Genomic DNA, 27,222 nt, shown 5'->3' on the forward strand with positions numbered 1-27,222 from the left:
CTCCGCGCCCCGCGGGACCCCGGCGGGCGGAGGCGCCGGCGGGAGGTGAGGCGCCATTTTTAAATTCCTCGAATCGGTGGCAACTGCTGCCGGCTGAGCGGGCCGGGGTGTGAGGGGAGGCTGGGCGGGCGGACTGGAGCCTTCCGGCTTGGGGCTTCACCTCGCGCCGTACGAGCTGGGAGGCCCTTCGGCCTTTGGCTTCGGCCCGCTCGCTCCTCCCCTGGGCCGTTAGTTACCGAGCAGAGAGCTGCAAAGCCGGGAAGAGAGGTCGGCAGCCCGTCCCAGAGTGCGATCGTCTTTGTCTTGTGTCCCATCTGGTGGTAACAGCCTGCTGCGGCCTCTGTTGGCGGGCCGTGGGCTGGTGGGTTTGGGAATCACCCAGCACAAGCCCGGGGCGACGAAGTTCAGGGGTAGGAAGGGCTCGCTCGCTGCCACCAGGCTTTCAAATGTTCGCGTTTGCATGCTTTCTTTTCCACCAGTGAATTTCAGCCATGTGCGGCTTGAGGATAACTATTTTTCTGCACTTCCGGATGTGTGACACCCGTATTAGTGTTGTTCCTCTGACCAAGCTCCTACATCCATAAGTCATAGGAAAATTAACAGTAAAGATGTCATGGTGACTTCCATGGCTCGCTTTGCCTCTCACATGCTCTTTGTTCACATACTGTAAGGTGCATATAATCATATTTCTGCCTACAGGAGGTGTAGGGTACCTATACTAACATGAGACCTATGCCCTGTCTGAACATCTATATTTTTAAGTCATTATGAAAGGGAAGTGATTTTTCAGAAGAGTTTTGGTTGTGGACTGTAGAACTATTTGTGACAAGCAGCCATCTGTATGCCCGAGTAAAACTTTGAGATTCTAGTGAGCAAAAGTTTCTCATGTGTGTTTGAAGGTCTCTTGTCATGAAAAAACAGTGGAAAACATACGTGGCATACGTAGAATAGCTGTTCGTGAGTATAGCTGGATTTACCAACTGTAACTCCCATACAAAATTTCAGTTTGATCAGTAACTGCTGTCAGTTTGACTTAGTAGCGTATGTGGCTGAAGCAAAAATTTTAATCCTGAGTTAAGATATAACCTTGTTTGTTGCTTTTCACCTAATAATTAACCGTATCTCTAGTATACGACAAAAATTGAAAGGGTGATACTGTGTGCCATGTGTAGGGATGGACACTGAAATAACGTATGTTTAATTGTTGTTGGAATTTGTACTTTGAGCAGTGTTGTGGAGGAAGTGATAGTAGTTTGAATGAGATTGATGTCTTCTGTAATGTAGAAGTCATGCAGATGTTCTCCAAAATTTCTGCACTTAGGCACGCAAGGGTATTCAGTGTTTATTTTCACTGGATTCTCTACAGTGATATCTGAGCAGTACTCAGATTATGGAACTTCCTATAATAAAGATTTTCATGTTTCTCTTTTAAAATTTTTTTCCCCCTATATATGTATACTTTTTTTTTTTTTTAAGGTGATTACTTTGGCTATTGCAAGTTGCTGATGGTGGATTAGTAGAATATGGACTGTTAAAGTAATGAGAGGTATGCTATCATATTTCTCAAATTATATATAATTTTGTTTTGGTTTTTATTCACTTGATGTTCATGGGAAGTCTGATCTCTTGTGTGTTGCATAGTCATTTAAGGTTGGATTTGTTTCACTTAACTTTGACTGTCTAAAAGCTAGGTATCTAGTCCAAGGCTGTGATTTCATGAACAACTGAGCTCATGAGAAGGAAGAGCCTTTCTCCTGAAAGGAGAAAGCCTTACTCCTCCTCCTGCCTGTTTACTTGGCTCTTTGTTCCTTTCTCCTAGCCGGTACCAGCTGCCTACTTTCACTGATGATGTAGCTTGTTGGATTTTTCCATGAGGTAACGTGACTCGCTGACATCACAGAAAAACTATTGACTGTTTTCTGCTTGTTTAAGTGTGTTGGCTTCTTGAGTTAAATCAGTTCTTGGAAGGGTCTGATGAATGACAAATCTAGGAATGGGGATGAAGAAAGGAGGAGTGGAACCTCCCATTCCTGGTGACAGTGAGCTCTTGTATTGGATTACGCTTTTTCATTAGTTCATTATCTGGTCTTACTGTAGACTCTTAAGCAGGGATGAGAAGGGGTAGTGTTTGAAGAGTCACTTTTGTGAAGCTGTGCTTCCTTTGAGTGTCTCACTTATTCTTTCAGGCAAATAGTTTATTGTTTCACAAGACCTTGGCTGATTCGATTAGAAAAAAAGAAAAGAAAGAGCGTATAAGGAGGTCTAGAGTTCTGGCAGAAGCAGGCAAATGGATTAAACCATACGTTGTGTGAAACAGCTGTTTGGCTTTCAACAGATTTTACTGAGAATTTTACTGCTTGAACAAAACATGGCACAAGGCTAAATACTGTTAATTTTTTCATCAATAGTTGCAAAATTACATTCATTGTATCATCTGTTTAAAACAGTGTTCAAATATGATAAATTTATGTGTTTTAATTGTGGCTGTGGTATGGAAAGCAGAGTCATGACTGAGTTATATATGTCACCCAGGTGAATTACCAATACATGCTGAAATCATGTAATTTTGTTATGCCAAGTAAGCTAGAAGGAAGCCTTGTTGTAAACAACACGTAATAAAAATAAAAATTGTAATGTAAATAAATAAAATTATATTGATATCTTCATAATTTTCTCTAAATGAAAGTATTTTCACCATTTTAAGTGCTTGTAGGAAACAAAAAATTAAAAGATTTTTCAGCTATATTATTTTAAAAGAAGAAAAGCCCTTTCACGATGTGTAGATTTGAAGAAGAGAGAGATGTGAAGGAGGTATTTAAGAAATGTTTCTCTCTGTATGAAAAGAAACAGTTGGAGAAGGAAGGCAAAACAAAGGTGATGCTTGGAAATGTAATTGAGTTACTTCACTTAGCTAGATATTCTACAATAAATATTGCTATTTTAGCTACTGAGCGTGCATTTCCTAGGTTTCAGGACTCTGCAGCAATACCTTTATATGTATACCTGCACAAAATGATGTTAAGATTTCATAATATGAATTTGGGGCAACTGATACAAGTTTGCAGTTCTGTAACATGATAAAATTTGGCAAATATGTAGGTGGAGAATTAATTTTAGATATGATGTGGTTTTAGTTTCTTTAAAGTATGTTTTATGTTTCTCTACTTCTAGAACAGTTCTCCAAGAGAGGAAGAAATTTTAATTAGTGTTCCTTTAAAGTATTTCTCAAAAATTATGGGTGTAGTCTTGTGTAATTTTGAAGATTACTTAAGGTCTGTTCATTGACTATGAGCAAGTACTGTAAGCCATTAGCACAGAAGAAATTCTTGCTAATATTATACTTACAGTATTTGTAGCCCTAGATGATGTTGACTACTGACAGTTCACTGCCAGGAATTATTTTATGATTTGGGAGAAAAAAAAAAAAGGTTTTTTATTTGTAAGAATGTGAGTAGGTTAAATATTACAAGTTGCTATTAATGATTTCAAGGAAAGAGCTCTCATGAAGTAATGTAATCTCTATGTTACTGTGGTTTGTTTCAGTTGTCACGAGGAATGCAAATCATGGAATTTGCCACTAGATGTCCCTGCAAGACAAAATAATTTTGTTTCCTTACATCCATACTGCTTAGGTTTTTGCAGTCTGAAACAATTGGTTTGTAAGCTACAATTTTTTCTCTCTGTTCTTTCCTTTTCCCTTTTCCATGAAATCTTCATGCAGATGAATACATGACCAGGTGTGTGTCTTGCTTTATAATTTGTGCAATTTTTGATAGTAGCAAAAACTGTGAGGAGAGAATATACTTCCCACCCGCAGCAGCTTGGAATTGAGAGTTCCAAAGGCTGCATTTCCATTTATCTTTTTCTTTTGGTTGATATGCTCTCAGAAAACACCATGGTTTTTTTGGTGTCATTAACTTTATATCTGTTATGCCACTTCAGAAATACTTCTTACTCAAGTAAGCTGCAGGATTCAGACCTGACTTTAAACCCTGGGTTCCGAATTCTGAGCTTTGGCTTACAGTTTGATAGTTACATTTGGTATCTGTAGCTTATGAAAGCAAAGACCTGAGACAGAGAAAAGTGCTATTGCCTGGTGGTTGGTTTTGGTTTTTTTTTTTTTAACAGTGATCATGATAACCCTGTTGGTATGCATAGAAATTCTTAGGGATGTGCTGCCTTGGGTTTTCTCTGTGTACCAGAACTTTCTGTCCTCTCACATGGTTTATTGTCCTTAGGATCACTGACCAGTTCTCCTCATACAGCTGTTGGTTTAACAATTGAAAATGTCTTTATATAGAGTTTGGAAATTGCTGTTGTCCTTTGTTTCTCAACAACCAACAAAATTCAGGAACAAAAAATAGATACTGTATGGAGTAGAAGGTTCTTCAGAACTTGTGCTATTAATGTTTGAAAGTGGTTGTGCATATAGGACAGTCACTGACGAGAATGTTCTTTATTCTGATTTCTTCCCCCTTATTCTCTCAGCTAATTTGGGTAAAGCAGAATACAAAGTTGCTGTTGTCACTTTGCCTATACTAGTGTTGTAACTCTCGTAGATTTTCCTCTGACCTTTTCCCATCTTAGTGATGGAGGAAGGAAAAATGGGAAAGAAAACTTAAATGTAAGACTTTCTTGACATTATTATGTCTTTTAGTGGAATGGGCACTGACATGCAACATTTATTTTCCTACATGGAAGATAGATTTTCACCTTCCTTATAGTTCAGGGGTTTATAAAATCAAATGGCAAGTGTTTAAGATAGATCTGTGAAAGATTTAAAGAGTGGAACGGTAGAAAATATTATATGTTCAACCTTATATGTAAAGAAGGTGAGGTATTTGCAGTGATGGTGGAGATTTAACATTTTTCCTGTATGAGTTTTGCTTTGTACAAAGTTACACTTTGTAACTTTTGAATTACACTTTGTACACTGCAACCATGGAGTTCTTAGGCATCAGTCCAGTTATGCCAAAAGCTAAAATGGCAGAGCAGTTAGTTTCAAAGCTTTGTAACTTCCCTAAAATTCAGTTACAGTCCTCCCTCCCCCAGATCCTTTAGAAGTGTCAGTAATGATCAGATTAATACATCTTGCTTTTAATATCGAAAAGAACTAATGAGGCATATTAGAATACTTCCTCATTCCTCAGCATCTGTCAGTTTGCAGCTTTCTCACACCAATCTGATATTGTCACATTTAGCAAAACTCTCTCTGGAAAGGTCACAAGAAACCACAAGATAGACTTTGAAAACGAGGAAGTGACATGTGTCAATGATGTATTTCAGGGCTGAACTTTGGGTAGGTATCTTCCAGGGTGTCTATGAAACCTTAACTCTTCTCCAGAGAGGGCTTGATAGGAATTCAACAGTGAGAATTATCTACTCTTCTTCCAGCTGAAATGATGGTGTATTGAGCAGTACAACTTGTTAGGATAGTGTGACAGACTATGACTGTGATAAGTAGTAGTAAAAGCTATATGTGTCTCATGTCTGTAGCCTCTGCTTGAACTCTGGTTAACAAGGCATAATTAGGGCATTACTAGCATCATCGTTTGATTCTCAGTGTACAGCATAAATAAAAATAACATTTCATGTAATCTGTCAGATATAAGTACTTGTGCTTATTTTGTATTGACTCAAATAATCTCCATGTCTAAGTTTATTCTGTGCCCCTGGAAGGGCTATTACTTTTCAGGGCAGGCAGACTGAGCAGAGAAGAGTTGCCCTTTCAGTAGAGGTTTCTAACCTGAGTCACAGCAGAGCCAGGATTCTTCTGTGCTGAAAGCAAAAGCAGCGTGTGAAATCTTTGAACTGTGAATGTACTTAATTGCTAATTACATGTCCTTGTATTTGTTCAGATGACTTGATCTTCAGGGATGTCAGCAGAAAAAGTGGATGGCGTTGCAGATCAGTTATAAATTAAGTTTTATTTTGTCCTCTCCATACTCATCGTGAACAGTCATCATAAAATGGATGCTTTGGGCAGTCTCCTTCCTCCCATGGTTGGAAATGGTGATACAGCTAATTCACAAGAATTACAAAAACTTCTGATTGATGAAAAAATGCGATGCGAACACCATAAAGCAAATTATCAAACTATAAAGGCAGAACATCTAAGGTACACTAATTTAAATAGGTTTCTTCATTTGAGCTGTTAAAAGGTGAAGCTAAATGTTAGGTGGAAGGGATGTGTGTGTGTGTGTGTTAGCTATTTCTGTATTTAAGGACAGATTTGAGCATTGTTCATATTAGAAAATAAACAATGCAAAATGCCTTAAGACATTGCAGATTATGTTTCTGCAATACTTTTTATGCTTGTAAATATGGGATAACTTTTCAGTATGTTACAGGAAAACGATATTAATGGCTTAGTTCTAACTTGGTATTTGTATGTTTGCTTCTGCACGTGAGTTTTTTGAGCTTTAAAATCTAATTTTAGAGTGTAAATATAAAATAAATATGTATTTTTATCTTGCAGATTACAGGAGGAATATACAAAGTCACAGGATGAACTGAAGCGGTTGTTAGTTGAAAAGCAGACTGTACAGGACAAATTTCAGTTTCTTCTTGCTGAATATCGAGAGGAGTTGCTGGGTAAAACACAAGAGCTGGAAAAACTGAAGATGCAGGTGAGATAATTTAATGGCAGGACTTAATATGAATTTTAATCCTGTAACAGGGCCATGCATGTATTTCTGTTTATGTAACATGTATGTACTTAGCTTGAATATATTTCAGATATCTTGAAATTCACCCAACCCGAGTGATGTTTCTTCTCTAGAGTGACTATGGGTTGAAATTATTGTTTTCTTGTTTAACTGAATCTTCCAAATCCTGTTGTTATGTGCTATGTTAATAGTAAGACCCTCAGTCTCTGTCTGTGCATGCTCTCCTGTTATGGGGAGAATCATCTGCCCTGGAGGATAACTTAGATGCTTAAACCTGTTAGGATAAGTGACTGGAAAAATAGATATTTGTTTCTCTTCATGACAGCTTTCTTCATCTTAAAAAACAAACAAACACACACAAAACCAAACAAAAAACTCCCAACATTAAAGATAACTTGGATGACACTTTCTGTAACTGCTTGTTTCCTTAAACTAATGCAGGACATGTTCTTAAGAAGCAAATACAGCATCTAACAAAGGATCCTAGACTCTGAATGGAGAAGATGTGCCACGGTACCATAACTAGAATTAGTTTTTAGGGACTTTAGGGTACAGATAAGTGGAAGAAAAGTAGAATAAATTAGAACATGTCACAGGTTGTGGATGAAATTTTTTTTTAACACTTTTTGTTGGTAGATAGTTTGCTGTATTAACCATACCCAAGAAAACTTAACAAAATACTATGCAGCATGGAGCTTAAGGCAGGGCATCTTTCCTGATCTTAGTTTCATTTCAAACCAGTACCTATGTATCTGTTGGAGAACATGTATCTAATGTGTTTTACAAAGAATTGGTTTGGTATTGCTCATTTTGATTCTTTGGGGTTGGTTCACTTACTGTTGAAGTTTTTCCAGACGCTAGTTCTTTACCTTTTATGTGAGACCACTTGTCCTTCCCCCCCTCCTCCACAAAGGAGATAAATCTCTTGGCAATTCAGCTTGACATTTGTATTGCTTCTACCAGTAAATACTGACATTTTAAATGCTTCTGTTATCTTCTCAGAATATTTTTAGTTCACAAATATCATGTTTTTTTGCTTCTGTAACTACTATTGAAAATTCTTTAGAAAAACATAGAAAATAAAGCAGGATTCCTAAAATCATATTTAAAATACTTTATTCCTTGCTATTTGTCCCATCACAATGTAAATAAATGAATATGACTAGTTATTTATGATACCTTTCTGTCTTAAGGTGCTAACCCCTCAAAAATTAGAACTGTTAAAAGCACAAATACAGCAGGAATTGGAATCTCCTATGACAGAACGTTATCAGAAGCTAGAAAATGTAAGTAGTAAGTACTGAAATTCTTTTTCATTTAGAGTAGTGATCACCAGTTTATAGTTGTTCCTAAAACCTTAGGAAATTAAAGCTGAAAGGGGAGCAAAGTATGACATTCTCTGTGTGGTACTGTTGCCCCAGGCAGTGAAGGTTGAAACCCTAGAAGAGGGAGGAGGGATTCAGTTCATCAACTATAACTTGTGAAATGATAGGAACATTGCATGGACATTTGAAGGAAATAAATCTGAAAACTTCTCTGATTGATGTTTTGGGGTTTTTTGTCTAACTTAGGAAGTGGAAAAATACAGAACAGAATATAACAAACTTCGTTATGAACATACTTTTCTGAAATCAGAATTTGAACATCAAAAGGAAGAACATGCGCGTATTTTAGAAGAGAAGAAAATAAAATACGAGACTGAGGTACATACATTTTAAGCTACTGTAACATTTTATCTGATGACAAAGCTGCTTGAAGATTGTGAAAATGTTGGTACTTGATGGGTTGTCAGTTTGACACCATTTCATAACGTGGTGTTTGTTTCTGTTCTCTTAATTCTCAAAACACTTTTATGACTTAGCCTAAAGCTGTCTCTGTAGGTTTGTTCAGTTATGTGTTGCAATATCGTTTGTGCTATTATAAGTAAGAATAGACTTGCCTTCTGATCAGTGACAGCCAGTAGCTTTGCTTAATGCTTTTTTTAATCGCATTTGTGATGGAATTTGAGACATTACGCTAATCTGAAATTAATAAATTATCTGAGCAACCAATGTAAGTTCAGATTTTAAATTACTTATGTGGCAACTAATCCAAGAAGAAGGCAGCAGAAGATATTGTTAATACCAGACAAGGATACATTTTGCAACTAAGTTGGATCATGACAGCCGTGGTCAAAAGGATACTGAAAACTTTGGTAACTTTGTTTCAGTTGTATTAACTCTTGAATAAACCATTCATGTATTTTGTGTTTCAGAATTGGACTTTCAAAGTGTAGCTAAATAAATTGCCAGCTTATTTATGTTTTAAATATATGCAGCAGTATAAATGAGTGTTGCATATGTCATTTGCATATTCATTTATGTATTTGTCTGGGAGCATATATCCTAAGATGCCAGATTTGAATGTATTAGTCCAAACATGAGACACAAATCAAAGCAATCATCACTTTCAAAATCAATCCAAATTTGCAAATGCAATGCATTAAAAACAGAACAGTTATCCTTCCTGGAGCTAAACCCACATGATGCTTTACAGCCTGCCTCTCTTGTGGACTTGTTGAGTTTGTTCTAGTCCTGCAGCTAATTAGCACACTTACAGAGAATGAAACTACCTTGAGCCCAGGGCACAATGTGATCTAGTTTCTCTCTCTTGGAGCCTTTTTAACCTTCTATGCCATTTAGCACAAGGAAGCTACAAAAACATCCTAATTCTTAAATGATGGCTTGGGCAGGTCATGCAATAAGTGTTTGAATCTCCTCATAAAAGGGGTTTGGAGGGCTTTTGCTGCAGAAATTGGCTTTGCTCCATAGAGATCACTGATGCAACTTCTAAAAGCACTGCGGCAGATCAGAGTTTGGACTAGTATCCAAACATCGGGAGAACTCTTACATACTTTACTTTCTCACTCTTTTGTCCCCAATGTTACATTCAGTCCACGTAACTCATTTTGAAACACTAGACTCTATATATTTATGTTTGTTAGTTACAGTCTCAAGATTATTTGTACCTATTGTAGCACCTTGTAACAGAAAGATTTTTTTTTTTCCTTTATTTTCTGTCTGACAGGGCCCAGTCGTGTTGGCTGTCTTGAGTTACTAGCAGATTTGAATTCTGTTGTGGTTATAGAATTGTGGAATCATAATATAAGTTGGAAGGGACCTCCTTCTAGTCCAATATCCGGCTTAAAATACTGAAGTGTAATGAGATCAGGTTGCTCAGGGCCACGTCCAGTCGAGTCTTGAACATCTGTGAGGATGGAGATTCCACAACCTTTCTGGGCAAACTATTCCAATATTTAACCATCTTCATGTTAAACTTTTTTCCTAATATCTAATTGGAATTTCACATGTTCCAGCTTGTGTCCATTGCCTCTCTTCCCATTACCATGCATCTTCTCCTCTTCTCCAAGCTGAAGAGGCATAGTTCTCTCAGCCTGTCCTCATATGTCATGTTCCCCAGCCCCCGACCATCTTGGTGGCCATCCACTGGACTTGCTCCAGTTTGTCATTATTCTTCATGTACTGGACACAAACTCCAGATGCAGTCTTACAAGTACTGGAAGGGGACAAAGGATCACTTCCCTGGATCTGCTAGCTCTATCCTTCTGCCAATCTGCCAGGATGCAGTTGGTCATCTTTGCTGCAAGGGTACTCTGCTGACTAATGTTCAACTTGTTGTCCACTAGGACCCCCAGATCCTTTTCCATGGAGCTGCTTCCTAGACAGTTGCCCCCAGCCTGTACTGTTGCATTGGGTTACTCCATCCCAGATGCATGACTTGCTCTTGGTGAGGAGGTTCCAGTCAGCCCATTCCCTCAGACTGTCCGGATCCCTCTGAATAGCAGTTCTGCTTTCCAGCACATTGACCATTTCCCTCCAGTTTGGTGTCACCCGCAAGCTTGCTGAAAGTGTACTCCATCCCATCATCCAGGTCACTAATGAGGACATCAGTCAGTATTGGACCCTGTACTGATCTCAGGAAGGCCCCACTAGTTACAGGCTGTCAGCTGGGCTTTGCACCACTGATCATCACTCTTTGAGCCTGGCAGCCCAGCCAGTTTTCCACTCACTTTATCATCCACTTTTCCAGCCCATATCTCACCAATTTGGTGAGAGAGAAGATTATGGGAGACTGTAAAAAAGGCCTTGTTAAAATCAAGGTATACAGGATCCACTGCCCTCTCCTCGTCTGCAGTGCCAGTCACCTCTTTCTAGAAAGCAGAGAAGTAGGTCAGGCGTGATTTGCCCTTGGTAAACCCTGCTTTCTATCACCTTGTCTTTCATGTGTTTAGAAATGGCTTTTAAGAGGTTTTGCTTCATAACCTTCACGGAGACTGATGTTGAAGCTGACTGTCCTGTAGTTATCTGTATCCTTCTTCTTGACCTTTTTGCTCTTCTTGATGAAGGGTGTGCTGTCTGCCTCTTTCCAGTCATCAGGAACCTTCTCTGATTGCCATGACTTTTCAAAGATGATAGAGAATAGCCTTGTGATGATACCAGTGAGCTCCTTCAAAATGCTTGGATCCATTCCAAGGACTTGTGTGTGTCCAGTGGATTAAATGATCTCTAACATTTTCTTCCTCTACTCTGGGTACTGCTTTACTCCCACAGACTGCTGTGGGACTCAGGGACATCTGAGGCCTGAGGACAAGACTTGTCAGTGAAAACTGACGCAAAAAAGGCATTGAAGAATGGGTTTGTTGATTTTTGTACTCTGAGAAAGAAAATAAACGTGGATGTAATTTTTTCATATTTTAAATGCACACTGCTGCTCTTTCCTGAATTGTCAACTGCTGTATTTGTTGCTGCCTGACACTTAACCAAAGTAAAAGCTTTTATTTTTCTGATTAACAACTATCAGATTGCAAGACTGGATAAAGATAAAGAAGAACTCCATAATCAGTTGCTTAGTGTTGATCCCACGAGGGACAGTAAACGTGTGGAGGCACTCTCTAGAGAAAAGGCACAACTGTATCAGAAATTAAAAGGCTTAGAAGCAGAAGTAGCAGAACTAAGAGCAGAAAGAGACAATTGTGGTGTGCAAGCAGAAAATGTTCAAAGAGTACAAGTACGACAGTTAGCTGAGATGCAGGCTATGACAAGGTCTTTAGAGGTAAGTTTTGGTTTTGGTTTTTTTTTTTTAATTTTGCCTCCTTGTAGAGTGTAGTGAGAATAATGCTTGGCCTGATAGAACTGTCACTGAAGTCACTGATAATTTTGCCATTGACTCCACAATTTGAATTTGTACATTTCATATTTAAAAACAAATTGTAAGTACATTGGGAGTCATGTACTGCCAATTCAACTTTGGAAAGGTGGAGAGCTCAACTGAGACATTCTGTTGAATGATCTCCTTTCTAAACATGCGAGTCGTATCCATGTTTGCAGTCAGTAAGATGGTGATGTCACCACTTGTCACTTGGCTGGAGTTAGAAACTGATGACAATGTTAATAATCTCCTACAGTAAATTTTTTATTTTCAAAAATGTCATATGATGCTCCCCTATTTCTTTAATCCTTTCCTCGTGTGTCGTCTTCTTTCTTGCCTACCTGTGTGTCTCCTTTCTCCAACACATTACTGCAGTTGTTTAGTTCTTGGCTGTTGCTCTCCCTTAAAGAACCTTTGGTATTTCTGGCCTGTTGTATGTTTCCCAGGGTTCCACTGTATTCCTCATCTGTGGTCTTCAGTCCTCCTGTCAGTTATTGCTCTCTCTCTAGGTATTGAGTCTTTCCATGTAGATTTCTCGCACAGTTGCAGCATACAGATAGATGATTAATTTTCCTTTTTACTGTTATCAGTGCTGTATACCTTTGTTACAAAATGCTCTGGTCACAACTTAAAAAGAAAAGTGCTGTAATATTCTGAATTTAGAAAGCTTAAAAAAAAGTCCTGCTGGAAATATGCCAGTTTGGAAAAAGGAAGGTGAAATTGTAGGTTAGATTACCTTTTTGATACTTAGTAAAGCTCAGGGTCTTGAGTCTATAATACTCACAGTAATTGCATTTTATTTCCTCTCCATGATGTTAATTCTTCAGTTAGTATAACTGTATAGGCCAACATATGACATCTTTTTGAGCACCACTTATAGTCATACTGGTGTTTACAGCCCAGTAATTTACTGGTAGGAATACCTGCTGCCTCCTAACCAAGTCAGATTACCTCTGCCTCATGTGAAGTAGGATTGAAAATGTGTGTGATTCTGTGCAGGCACTGTTAGTAAAAACAGTTGTGACTTCTGAGTAAAATTCAAGACCCTTGTTGTATTGGAACATATTGTTGAGCAAAGATAAATATTTATATATTATATTATTATATAATATAAAGGGTCAGTAATATCTGAAAGCTCAGATCAATTGAACCTTTCAAGTGAATAGCAGGAGACAGCCCTGCTCCAAAAATCTTACAAATACCTCCTTTATTCAAGGCAGAAAAGAAGTCTGCTGAACTACAGATTGACCGAATTGAGAAAGAACTGCAGATGAGTCATGAGCAAAACATTCTCTTAACTAGCAAACTTCACAAATCTGAACGAGAAGTCAATTCCTTAGCTGCTAAAGTAAGTGCTTTTATGGTATCTGAAATACATTTTTCATATCCTGTTATGTTTAAGTTTTTCTGTTTATATCTTACATTAAGAATAAAGTAACAATGTCTTCTGCTGTGACTTAAAATAGGTTTGGAATTTTTTTCCCCATTTCAGTTGGAAGATATAGAATATGTAACTTTACAGGAAAAACATAATCCCTAAAAGTATCTCTAAATATTAAGGTTATGCTCTTTTTATTTCATTTTCTAGATCTTTTTTCTAAACAGAACAGGGCTTGAAGAGGTGTCTTTATAGTCATGTTTTTAGTACTCATGAAAATAGCCAGCTTTATTTGATGGAAACAAGCATTACTTTTTCATAAAGTGTGTGAAGTGCAATAGAGCTTTAAATTGATTTTTTTTTCTTTTTTTTTCTTTTTTTTTTTTTTTTAAATGGAGCTATGGCTTCTGGAGATCTTAAAAAGTATCCTCTGAATAGGCTGTGTTAGCTACAGGAAGCAAGCTGCATTGGAATCACCTGCAGAGATTTAGGTTATATTAGAAGCAGGATAGTCACATTAGCATAGCGTTCTTCTTGGGCTAATGCCAGCATAGCTTGTACAGAAACATTTCTGTACAGCAGTGCATCGTATCATTTTAAGTAGATCATTGTCTTGCAACATGTTTGAGTATCTTAGTTGCTGGGTTGGCACCAGATCTTAGAGGTTTTGTTCTATATTTGCAAGCTTTTTGTTTTTGCCCCCCCCCCCCTTTGAGATCTTAGAGAAATTTCTAGAAAAATACTTAAGAAAAAAAAGGTCAGAAGGCTTCAAGTTTAGGGAAAACCTGAAAGTGCTTAAGAAATTTGACATCACTGTTTAGTATTTCAGCATAATTAGGTTAGTATGGATGCCACATTCAGAGTTTTATCTGGTTGCAGTGACTCCTCAGCTACACAACTTAAAAAAGACAGATCCTTTATGCAATTTCATGTGTGATTATTTGAATAAACAAGAAAAATCAAAACACTAGTAAACCATTTTACCTTCAAATGTTGCAGAGTACTTGCATTGCTTTATGTAAATTTGAGTCAGGATACTAGTCCTAATAAAATAATTACCTGGGTAAATATTAGCTTTCTGCTGTCTCTTATTCCCTCCTTTCTGGAGAGAATACTGGGTAATAAATTTTTATCACATCTGTCAGTTCCTGGTAGCAAATTTAATCCCCTGTGTTTTCTTACATTTCTGGAGAGGCTTTAGTTAGTTCTGAACTAACTGTAAAGCCAGTAACTTTGGTCTTGTATATCTAGCTGAATGCAGAATTATTTTAAGCTCTGTTGACTTAAAGCTATCCTGCATTTCTAAATATACTTTCCAAAATAACACCGATGTACACTTTGTATGGGTACGGCAGTTAGTATTGTCATAATATGCCTCCAGAAAGATACAATACAGGAAGAAAACTTTAACTTCTACCATAGTTGTTCTTTAACAATCTCAGATTTAATTCAAAACAGGCTTTACAGTGCACATTTATGAGTGTGAAGTATTTCATTTTGGTCCTTAATCCAAAAAAGTTCTCATTTACCATAAGAGTAGGATATACCTATACCAGTATTTAAAGCCGCTTTATACAACGTGTCATACTTATCTCACATGAATAATAAACAGGAGGGGAAAACTTCTGTTAAACATTTTTTTTGATCAATTGTCTATCAGAATATATAGAAGATTGTTACAGTTTTTACTTTTTGTATCAGCTGGTGTTCTCTGCTCACCTCCAGAAGTAGGAGAAAATTAAAATGTTCAGTGGTGTTTCTTGAAGGGTGGAAAGTAGAAACTAATTTCTGTACTAACCTCCACCCCCTTCTGCACCCACTCAAACTTATTCCTGTGCACAGGTGCACACATTTGTCTTTGTGCCTTAAAAAAGCCACCTTAAATCTTTGCAAGTTGCCCTGAAATGTTCTCAACTTAGTATTTAAGCAACCAAATCCACCTTGTAGTTACTTAATAAGCTATTATGTCATTCTTAACCTTTTGCCACTTGTATATGCTAGCAGGTTGTAATTACATTTGTCATTGTGAATGGATTTTCATTATAAGTGCTTTCCTCTAGATATTTAATTCTCATTGACCATGTAATTACTGCATACAAATGCCTAAACTATAGGAAGTTTCCATGCAAGCAGTAATTGTCTTTGATTTGATGTTCTTAAAGCTCCTGCTTTTATGAGGCCATTTGATGTGTATGTCACAGTTGTAGAGAAGTATTTGAATTAAAATGCGCTTTAGAACTATGAAGACCTGTATTTTGAGAAAGTAGTATAGCACTCCAGGAGGTCAGGGGGACTATAAGTAGTTACCAAACTGAAATTACTTGGGGGAGCAATTGATAATCTGGTTTTGCATATTACTGTTTTGTTTTACTTAGGGAGATTAAATTTAACTTTATTTTAGCTTGACTCCGAGGGATCTTTAGTCAGAAGTGAAGTATGTGTAAACTGACGCGCTAATGCCTGAGTTAGCGAGGCATCAGGGTCTTACACAATTTGGACCAGTGTCATAGCAAGATATTTCCAATGAGTAGTCTTTTCAGAAATACCCCAATATTTGGCGGCTAGCTTGTAGAATGTATAGTATTTACTCGGAAACAAAGTTTTCACATGCAATCCTGTGCATCTGTGCATATATCACCACGGCTTCTTAAAAGAGTAGCTTTTCTACATTGTAGCTTGTAATAACTGGCTGGTTAAAGATGAAATACATGTCAATAGTCAGACAGCCTGGTTCCTGGAATATCTGTTGTGTTTGAGCGCTTTAATTTTTTTAATCAGGGAATATATAAAACTTGCATTTCAAGATGACTGACAACTCATTCAATAATCTTCAGTGTGTGACTTGAGGAATTAATAAAAACCTGTAATAGCACTGATTATGATTTGGGGAATCAGATCATGCCAATAGCTTTAGTGTTACAGTATCTATATAATCACCACTAAAAATTATCTACAAGAGCGGATATCCTGGATTGGCTTCAGGAAAGCAGTGGATAAAAAAAAATATTTAAGGTATGTTTAAAATAAGCGTAGTCCATGATTATTTGGCAGATTTTCTTGTTAGGTAAGTATCACATGAAAAACTTATAGTAAGGCTGCGAATAGATATATATTTATTTTAGTTGATTTTTTTTTTTCTAATTCATAGGTAGAAGAACTTAAACATTCACATAAATTGGAAGTAACAAATGTCAAACTGGAGGCAGCAAGAACAAAGAGTGAGGTAGAAAGAGAGAGAAACAAGATTCAAAGTGAAATGGATGGTAAAACATGCAATTAATTTCTAATGATTTCTTTTGTAACTTCTAATTAGAATGCTACACTTATTTTTCCTCCAAACGCTCCCCGGTAGCCTTCACTTTCTACTTCTGGTCTAGGTCATAGATCTGACAATTCATTTTGTATCTGAAATAACTGTGTTGTTTCACTTGGTCTACTAGGTTAAGAAGAACAGTTACAGAACAATTTTGCATTTATGTAAATTAGTGAATTTGTGACACAATTTGAGCATAATCTGTTTCAAATCATGTACTTCATATGGTTATTTTGTCTATTATTGCCAAATTCTGGAGTCTTTCACACTCTGCTTGAAACCTTAACGTACCATAGGGCTTCAGTGATTGTTTTGTTTTCTGATTCTGTGTCTGTGGAATTGATAACAATTGGGTAAGGCTGCTATGTGAAACAAAATACAATTTCTAGCTCGTTCTTTGAAGAAAATAGGCAATGTTCTAAGCTACCTAATACAGCTGAGTATGTAGGCAACTTGAAATAGCTTTCTGGAGTGAAAAGGCCAAAGCTTTCTAGTACTAGTTATGTGTTGATGATTTAAATCACAGCTTTTAAGTGGACTGTCCTCACCAATTTGCCATAACCCCAAAATAGTACCTTCGTCTTCCTGAAATAGTTGTTTCTGTTCACTTGCTTTAAGTTCTCTAAGAGCAACTAAAAAGTGGTGTTTTCTGTATTGACAATACAGTATATTGCGAACTAAAAGTGTTGGACCCTATGAAATACGAAACTAAATACAGACAAGATTTAAGCTAAACTGAACTTGCTGTGGAATCCAGTTTGCGTCACTGAATTAGCTAAATAACCAGGAGTCATTGTTATAGCATGTTGGCTCATTTGCCAATGAACACAGGTGTCTTGGTCACAAGTTTTTAATTTGTATCTTTTGTCCCTGCCTATAGAGTCATAATTTTAGAATTGCCTCATTTGGTAATATGAGTGGATTAAAATGTGAGATTTGTTGTAGCCAGGTTACTACAGTTTCACTGGTAAGTGAAAGAAAGGTAAAGTTACTGTTTACCATAAACTTCTCCATAAAAAGAAAATAACAAATTTTCATGCTTGACCTTTTCATAGCTATTGTGGAACACTTTTTTTTTTTTTTAATCCAGACACAACTGCTTAGCAGAAATTGCTTTAGAGTTTAAATCTATAATTATATCAACTGTTTAATTACTTTTGTATGTTAAAATAATAAACCCTCATAGACAGAGATTCCAGTGTAATGGTTATTCTTCAAAAGTTTTTGAAATGTTGCTGTTACACTAAGAAAGGCTGTATCTCTTCTGTTTTTCCTGGGTTTCTTTCAGATTCATTCATTCTGTCATGTGAATTGTGATTTTTAGCTCCCTTTTATCAATTTATAAAGTTATTTTAATACTGGATTTCATCAGGCTGATATTAATAATGACGTTTTAACTTTTTTTAATGTATAATGCAGGATTGCTGTCAGACAAGGAAATTCTTAAGGCAGCTGTTGAACGTCATAAGGTGCTTTTAGTAGAAAAGGATCGGGAGCTAATTCGTAAAGTCCAAGCTGCCAAAGAGGAAGTTTTTGAAAAAATTGCAGCCTTACAGGATGAAAAGTATGTTTGTTGATTTACTGCTAAACTTCTAAAAGAGGAGTGTTTTGAGTAACTTTTAAATACATCATTCTTAGCAACTAAACACTTCTGGCATTTTGTCATGATTCTTGTGTGCATGTTGAATAATGTCTCAGGTTAGAACTCGAGAACAGATTAGGTGATCTAGAGAAGATGAAACTGGAACAAGATACTTGGAGACAATCTGAAAAGGATCAGTATGAAGAGAAACTACGTGTTGTACAGATGGCAGAAGAATCTAGCAAAAAGGAACTTCAGCGTTTGCGGTAGTGTGGCTTTTCTAACCTTAACACAAATTTATCATTTTTTCTCCTGTAATTTCTTTACAGTAGTCAGTATAAAAGTTACTATTTATAAATACACAAATGTTCATTATGGTAAATTAAACAAAATTATCTTTTGCATTGTGTAAAAAGAGGGCAGAACTAAAAATGTGCTGTTTAAAAAAACCCAACATTTTTCATCCAAGCCTTTAAAAAGTATATGATTTTAATGAACATTTTTAAGACATAATTTTGCAATAGTCATGTTTGTTAAAATTGGGTCCGTGTTGGCTGCTGGCATAGCCCCAGTGTTAGAGTAAACCATTTCTCTTCCCACAACGGTACCATATCAGCAGCTGGCAAACTGGGACCCTAATACGATCTCTCTTTGAGTCGGTTATTATAGTTCTCAGTGAAGTTGTTTTACTATAGTATTTGTATGAAGGTCCGTATGATAAAATGAGCAAAAGTCCTACTCCAAAAGCAAACAAATCAACATATTCCTTACTTCTGTATGAATTACAATAATCAATAAAAAAATATTTTTAATCATTGTTTAGTTAAATATTTGTCAGCCTTTCAAATTATGCAATATATTCTATTGTCAGACTGATTTGTCCTAACTTCTAACATCTATATTTTAATTAGATAAAAATAAGGATGTCTTATACAATTTTAGATTAAAAATTCAACAGCAAGCTATTCAGACAGAGGAGTTGGAAGAAAAGAAACGTGAAAGTGCTGATCTGAAACAGGTAAGGTTTTATTGCATTGTAATGTTTTATAGAGAAATACAGTCTTCCCTGCAGTTAACATGTCCAGGGTTTGAAGATTAGATTGAATTTTTAAGGGGGACAAAATGCATACAACAGATACTTGAAAGCGAACGTGTTCAGAAATCAGTCATGCTTTCCTGGACCTTTATTAAATGGATTACAGCTTTTTGCTTCATGCATTTTGTGGGTACCAAGGATTTCAAAGCTGAATGTTTATAGACTGGTATATTGAATACGGTTATGCACTATTTAACTAGAGATTCAGTTTCCATGGAGACTTATAAATTGTTTCTAGGTAATGCTTTGCATTTACACTGCATCTCTCATCTGAGGTTCTTCAAGTGCTCAACAGATGTTTCATAAATGAATAAACTAGTGTAAAGAGGTATATTTCTATTGAAGAATGAATTGATGGCAGTGTTGAAAATCAAACCTAATTCTTTTAACTCCTGCTTGCCCATGGTGTTATTTAGTAGGTAAGAACATAGCTGTGCATCAAAGTAGTCTGCAAGCTGTGTGCACTTGAAGTTCAAGGCAATTTTTTTTTTCCTCCAGAAATCAGAAATTGGGGTATCTGAGTGTCCACGTGGGGAGAGGAAAAGGAAAGGGAAATCATCCTTTCTATGTGCTGGCTGCAGAGGGTGGACTTCTTAGACTCTATACTTACTTGTTTTTGCGAACTGATTGGTACAGCCACTGCTGGCTGTAACACATTGTGCATTATGAGAGAGAAGAGTCTGGGTAGCTCCACAGCTCTGCTACTAAATGTTGTGTGGTGCTCTAGTTCTATTCAGCCTTGGGGCTTAATGCTGGATTTCTTAAGTTCTGGGGGACACATCAATGGCTGAAGACTCCTGCCTCCCTTTCTCTTTCTCATTTTAGCTACAGTAGAAAACCTTCTTTGTCTAGTAGTGATTTACTGTAAAGCTTCTGGAGAAGCTGTTGAGTAAGAAGAAAAGGAACAAGTAAGAAAGGCTTACGAAAAGCTAATGCAGCCAGTTGGTATCTGCATTTTGCTTTATCTCAGTATGTCAAAATGAATTGTTAGTTATTTACATACCTTCTCAAATGGAAAAATTTCTTTTTTTTGTAGCGAATTCATGACATGCAACTCCAGCTTGCCTCGCTTTCTCAATCAGAAAATGATTTGCTAGAGTCTAATCAGAAGTTGAAGGAAATAATAGAGAGATTGAAACAAGAATGTCAACATGCAAGGACTCAGGCAGAAAAAGCTCAGCTGGAAACAGAGAAGTAATTTTTTTCTTCCTTTTGGCTTTACTTTTCCTTTTCATATTTCTTGTGTTCCTTTCAGGTGGATTACTTAACTATGGATTGTAGATTCTGAATAAAGTCAGAAATTAAAAATGAACAGGGAATATTGGACAATTGTAAAAAATGGCTGTACCTTCTGTTATGCAGTATGTATAAAAGCTTTGCTTGTGGTAACTTCAAAAATAGGAGCTTGTTTCCATTCATGTCTGTTACAATTAATTATTGACTAGTGAAATACACTATTTGTATAAAATGAAATCCTATTTATACTGAGGTGGATGTCAAACTTATATTAGTTTAAGTGGATCTAGAGTTTCACACACAGTTCTTTTAAGAGTGTTTAAGCTTTAAGGGTGAAAAAAACATTTAAGCATTGTATTATGCTTTGATAAGGTTTCAGGTACCCAGTGTGTATATGTGTGTGCGTACTCCCCCCTCCCCCGCCCCGATCCTTTTAGCTGATACGAGGCAAATAAAAGCTTATTGGATATCTTCTAGTTGCTCTCATCAAAATTAAAAACAATCACTTTCCTTTTTTGCACAAGCTTGACCACATACCATCAAAATATGCTAATAAATGCTGAAGGAAACCAGATCTTGTTCAGACTCCATATAGCAATGAACACTTTCCTGAAATTTAAAGATTAATTTGTCAGTTACTCTGAAATGGCTATTTAGTATTTCCAAGCCGAGTAACCAAATACATATCTAACTTGTACTGGATTGTTGTGTGGTGGGTTTTTAAAAAAGTCAGCATCCCAGAGTAAATAGAAAACTTCCAAAAGATATAATGTAGAATTTTTTGTTTTAACTTCACTTTCGCTGCGAATTGGTACTGCAATTGCTTTGTTGTCATTAGCTTAAGTATTGCTTTTCAGTTTAACATTTGAAGAAATTATTGCATTGGGACTGCAGAGCACGTTCAGTTGTCAGTAGCATGTTAACTACTTTGGATGTTTACTTTAGGAAGGTATTTCATATTTTGGGTGAGATTGCCACTAGTATTTAAGTGAGACTGTCAATGTCATTTACATATTTATGGGCAGTCAGCAGTAGGATTTTCTGGGAAGGCAGTGGAAAGAACTTGGTGGTCCTCAGAGATCGTTGTGTAAGTATGTAGATAACAGGAGATGTACTGAGGCTGATACTGCAGAAATTAAGCAGCTTTGCAGCCTACGTGTAAGTCCTGCAGGTCTGTCCTACTGTTACCCTGGGAGCCTTGGGACATGTTTCCATTCTTTTTCTGACTCTCTGGGTGATGGGACTTCCTTCCTCACTTCAGTAATTCCTACGAGCTTGAACTCCAAGAGTTAAGTTGCGCCAAAGCAACTTGGCTTAAAGAGGAAGTGAAATAAGGACCAAAAGATAAGAAAGCCTAAGATAAAAAGTTTCAGATAAATAAAATAATGCCAGCTGAGCTATAAGTAGGCAAAGCAGCTGCCTGCCTGGCTGTGTCAATCTTAGGCTTGGAAATGAAAATGTGAAATGAGAAAAAGGGCTGAAGGCAAACTATGAGACTGATACAGTTCAGAGATGAGCTCAAACAGGCACTTGTTAAGCATTTCAGGAACAGCATTAGTGGCATTTAAAAAAAAAAAAAAGCTCATGGCATTTCTAACTATTGTTTCAATTGAAATTCTTTTACTGTTAAGCAGTGCTTTTTGAGAAAACTCTCTGGTTCCTGGGTAGTAGTTATTTACAGTCAACAGCAAGGTACAAACCATACTGGGTCTACTAAAAGAACTGTGACAGGTACCAAGTGGGCCAGGATCCTGGTTCTGATATGAGGGCGGATGATTCCTAATACTTCTACTGTGGGGAAGGGAAAGGCTGTTTGGTGAGAAATTTATGGAGATTCATTCAGAGTCCCTGTAGGGAAACTGCATCAGCCCAGCATTGAAGTGGTATGGGTGCACTGATACCAAGCCTTGGACTGCATTTCTTAAAAACTGCTGCACAGAATCTCACCATTTGATTTTTTTTCATAGTAATGTAGTTAAACATGCAGTTAGTTCTTGTCTACTTTGACCCACAGTGCAGATAGCCCAAACAAACAAGGCAGCAGAGAGAAACTGGCTCCTTTCCTATCCACTGCTAGAGAACACAGCCTAATTTTAGTATGTTTTAACCATGCAAAGGCCCAAACAGATAACATATGCTGTTGGTGGTGTGTGTTCAGCTGGAATGTTGTCTAGGAACCGTATCGGTGGAGCTTCCTGTTGTGTTGGTGTGTGTTCTGGTCAGGAGCACACACTAGTCAAGTCTGTACTTCTCTGTTACAAAGGCGTAGTAGACTGCACAGGGCAGCAACCTATTCTCTTACATCTTACCTCCCAAAAAGAGAAGGTAGTTGTCAGCTCTTCTGACAACTGATATTTGGCATAAGTGTCTGCTGTTGTGTTCCAGTGTGATTGTTTGATCTGAATTTAGACATTTTTCCATGGATGGTTTGGCAGCATGCCAAACCAACAAGCAGCCAACAATTAACTAGCTTATTGGAATAGTTTTCAAAACTTGCCTCATAGTTGAACAAAACCTAGGATGATGTTAATGCACAGGTTCAAATGTTGTTAGTCACAATTAGATTGTTAGCACAATCGAATTTAAATCAGATCCTTCAAGGATATAAAGGCAGAAGTTCTGAAAAGATGCATCTATTTTAAGAGCCTTAAGGCATTAATCGAACGCACTGCTTTGTCTATATAATCTCTTAATCTTTTAACCTCATTTTTTCAAAGGACTTTAGAATACAAACGTATAGAATGGCTGGAGGAGAAGCATATGCTTACTCAGCGCATCACAGAGACAGAAGAGAAATACAACCAAGTGAAGAACAAGCTATGTCGAGCTGCTGTTGCTCAAAAAAAGGCATGTTGACTCTTCCTTTACGTATGATCCAGCTGATGAAAAGTTCAGCTTTACTTTGGCCAGCTAGGATTGTTTTAATATTAAGAGTTTATTTGCAGTCTACTGTATATAATAACAAAATATATCAGGTTCTTCAAGATTAGCATAGAAATAGGTTGAAGTGATATGCAAAAGAATATTACAGCCAACAACTTTGTTATAATGCCATCAAAGATTTTGTGAGGCTTTTTTTGCGCGCGTGCGTGTGTGTCTATGGTTATTTAAGAAGTGGACTCTGTGATTAGTATGGATGATGTTTTGGATACCAGACAAATGATGTTCTACTTTTCCTTGATGGAATGTTAAAATTTTGTATCTTCTCCTAAGCTTGCTTTTTATGAAATAACTTGAAAGGAAAAGCTGATTAATTGTTTATAAAAGCTCAAGATTAATGGGCAGTTTTATAAATTGGACATGTACAGGTTATGAAACCTACCAGTAGCTTTCAAGGTTGTAAAAAGTTGAGGTTGACATGAAAGAAAAAAAAAAAAAAGAAGAAAGCATACTTTTTTTTTTTGTCATGTTTATACTTATTTATACATGGTCATTTAAAGAATGAGTTTTGTAATTCTCAAATACAGTTAGTGTTTGTTAGTACAGTTAGTCACTGACCAACGAGTGACTGACAGCTGTGCATCTTTCAGTCGCAGCTATGGATTGTTTCCCATCTCTTCTGTTTCCCATAATGGGGATTCAGAACCTTCAAACAACACAGCACCTCTTCTTAAGGAAGGAAAATCCTAAAAACTGTCACAGCTTGAAACCATGTACAGTGTAGTTTTAATTTTTACAGGATGTAATCTATCAAGGCATTACGTAGCTGATTGAAATGTCTCTTTGACAGAGAAAGACTCTCAATGATAACAAACAAAGGAGGATGCAAGAGAAACTAGAACTTTTGGAAGCCAAGATAGAAGAACTAGAAAAAGAAAATCAGGTGTTAAACAGGTAATGAACTTTGCTTTTTTTTAGCTTGAAAAATGATATATGCCCAAGATCTGATTTACAAATATGAAGTGTTTTTGAAGATACATGACACTTAGTTTAGTAACTGGAGTCCGGTCTAATGGCATTTTCAGCACTAGAATTCTTTGAATGGAGTCCATTTAAGATGGGCAGCTGAGAGCTTATAAGACAACTGCAGGGCTGTCTCTTCAGGAAGAAATAGAGGAAAAATATCTGATAGATGCAGTTGCAGGAATCCCTTCAAAAGAAGGAAGTGAAAAAGACTTCAGAATTGCAAGAGAAACAGACTTAGCATCCTCTTTGAAAGACAAACTTCTATTTTTTTTCTCTTCATTGAGCACCTATGGAGAGCTTGATTCAAATAATTAATTTAATGTGGCTCCTGTGGCTCACTACCGTGAATGCTATTAAAAGCATAACTTATTCCATGTGAATTCTAATCTGTAATACAGCAGATAGCTTAATATGTAGGGGGACTTTTAGATATTTAGGCAGAAGTATATACACAGATCTTCCACCTTCCAGTTCTTCTGGTATATAGTTTTCCTTCGTGGGGACAATAAACAGGAGAGTACTTGTGGAGAGGTATGCTTCTGTGTTGGGATAATAAAGATTTTGAGCAATAAGAAATCTCTTATTTCCTAGGCAGAATGTTTCCTATGAAGAATATGCACGCCTCCAGAAGAGACTAAAGGACTTGCAACGTAGGCACAATGAATTCCGGAGTTTAATTCTGAATCCTAACATACCGTCGCTCAATCCAGTCAGTATAATGTCATCATCTGCCTTGCCTCCTGGGCCTGAAGTGTCCTTCCCCCTTCTTCAGGTGGTGATGTATTACAAGTTGTGAAAATAATACAATAAAAGAGGGTACTGGAACAGTCCTTCATTACAGACCTTAGTCTTAAGGAAGGCGTATTTGATCTTTGAACAGAGGAAGGAAACTTTGAGGAATGCTTCTAGTGATGTTCCCTTCCTCGCAATAGGAAGGAGTTCTTGAAAGACAAACGATACGTTACGGAATGTAACAAACAGGCAGTTTTAACCCGGTTCTCCGTACTTTGTCCTTCTCCTGAGAGGCTTTAAATGGCTCCTTCTGGGCAAGAAATACCATAGTGGTGTTCTCACACCATGGTTTCATTATTAAAAAGCAGTATTGCTGCTCTTGATTTTTTTTGTGTGGTTAAAAGAGTTTTACCTACTCCAGTGAGCTTCTGGGGGTGAAAATCTCTCTGGCTGAGGTTGACCAGGCTAACTTTACAGATTCTTGGTAACTGAGACCTCAGGTCTGCGTGCCTCTTCGTCTGAGAGGAGGAACGCCTGCACGCGTATTTCTTGCTGATGCTGTTCATCGTGAATGTCAGAACAATATCCACAAAACATTGAGGAGTAAAATTTAATGAATAAGGATATTTTGGACTTCACAATTTTTATTTTAAAATCGTTAATGAAAGAAAATGAAATTATTGCTCATTTTGGTCCCTTAGTAGGTGTGCAAAATGTAATAGAGCCACTTTTTTTCTTTTTTTTTTTTTTTTTTTTTTTTTAATTTCAAGGAGGAACAGCATCAAAGAGAGCTTTCTGTGCTTCGCAAGCGGTTGGAAGAACTAGAAACCACACAGAGAAAACAGCTGCAAGATCTTGGACCATCTAGAGAGCGAGTAACGGCGGGCGCATACAGGGACTTGGCTAGAAACAAGATCGCTGGAGAAGGCGATGCACAAAGTGAGGACTCCAAATAAAATCTGCAAACTCTACATGCTGTTAGTTTTCAATAGCTTATCCTTCGTACATACTTTCAATATTTTGCCAAAAACATGCTTGTATGTGCCTGAATAGCATAAAATATATTCTGCATAGTTTTGTATTTATTTTTGATAGACTGTCATAAATGGTTCAAAACACAAGCATTGAAAGATTAACTACATTTTGAAATGTTTTTATATAAATGATGTAAAATTATTCGGAAGTCAAAACATATGAAATAATCTCATCACATGAAGCTTTAAAAAACATTTATCAAGGTTTGGGTTGTGCTGACATTTTAAAAAAAATTAAAATCAAATTTTTTTTATAAGTCCTTTAAAACTTATTTGATAATATCCTCTTACTCCTTCAATGTAGAAGTTACTGTATCAGTGTGGAGTTTTGCTGGGTTGCTGTTTTGATTGTTAACAATGCTGTAATCCACATTTGGGTTGTTTTGCAGTTCCCATGCAGATAGAGAGGATGAAAGGAAATGGAAAAAGTGCTGAAAACTTTTATTTGCTACCCTTGACAATGTGCCTCTTGAATTTTTATAACGGGAATAAGCAATAATTGGGTTTTTTAATATAATGTAGTAGAGATGAAGTATAACAAATTGCCTTCACATTATGAAAATGTAAGTTTGTATTTGTTGCTACTGTAATTTGTTTACTTAACTACAATAAAATTATTTATTCAAGGTTGAATGTATTTTTTTTTTTTTTTTTTCCCCTTCATTATCAGTTTAGTAACAGAAACTTGTAAAGGATCAATTCATTTTTTTGACTTGATGGTGAAAACTGTCCTGGAAGTGTAGGAGTGATTTTTATCTGTTTTTTGTTTGGTTTTTTTGTTTGGTTGGTTTTGGTTTTTTTTTTTTTTCAAAATACTGCAGTGAAAGTATGAGACAGTGAGATATGCAGCGCTATTTCTTTTAATAGCTTATTTGGTATTGTTATTAGACTGCAGTAATAGACAACTGAACAACTACATTGCATATGGTGACATTGTCATTGATTCAACTTTTCTCTCCAGAGGCTGCATTTTCCATACAGTACCTAAGTATAAGGATTGTACTGCACTTTCTTGGGGAATTTGTTAGACTTCTTTGAGGAAAAGCGTGTCACTATTAGAAGTAACAGA

At 36.8% G+C, this 27,222-nt stretch overlaps 1 protein-coding gene across 3 annotated transcripts; it reads left to right on the forward strand.

Moving 5' to 3' along the window:
- On the forward strand, positions 1-26,790 carry CEP83 (centrosomal protein 83). 3 transcript variants are annotated; one of them, XM_050913878.1, is made up of 17 exons: positions 228-267; positions 1,477-1,546; positions 5,859-6,118; positions 6,479-6,629; positions 7,862-7,954; positions 8,240-8,371; positions 11,529-11,780; positions 13,093-13,224; positions 16,403-16,517; positions 17,987-18,131; positions 18,266-18,415; positions 19,092-19,167; positions 20,282-20,439; positions 23,199-23,328; positions 24,212-24,315; positions 24,979-25,159; positions 25,890-26,790. In XM_050913878.1, exons 3-17 carry the CDS (start codon positions 5,970-5,972, stop codon positions 26,073-26,075), a joined length of 2,154 nt encoding a protein of 717 aa, XP_050769835.1. In that variant the 5' UTR covers positions 228-267; positions 1,477-1,546; positions 5,859-5,969; the 3' UTR covers positions 26,076-26,790. The 3 variants fall into 3 exon arrangements, with proteins under 3 accessions (XP_050769843.1, XP_050769835.1, XP_050769851.1); XM_050913886.1 differs by lacking the exons at positions 228-267; positions 1,477-1,546 and adding an exon at positions 1-45; XM_050913894.1 differs by lacking the exon at positions 25,890-26,790 and having other exon boundaries at positions 24,983-25,094.
- The last annotated feature ends 432 nt before the right edge of the window (positions 26,791-27,222 follow it).

Source organism: Gymnogyps californianus, chromosome 1 (genome assembly GCF_018139145.2).
Source record: "Gymnogyps californianus isolate 813 chromosome 1, ASM1813914v2, whole genome shotgun sequence".
Classification (NCBI taxonomy): Eukaryota; Metazoa; Chordata; class Aves; order Accipitriformes; family Cathartidae; genus Gymnogyps; species Gymnogyps californianus.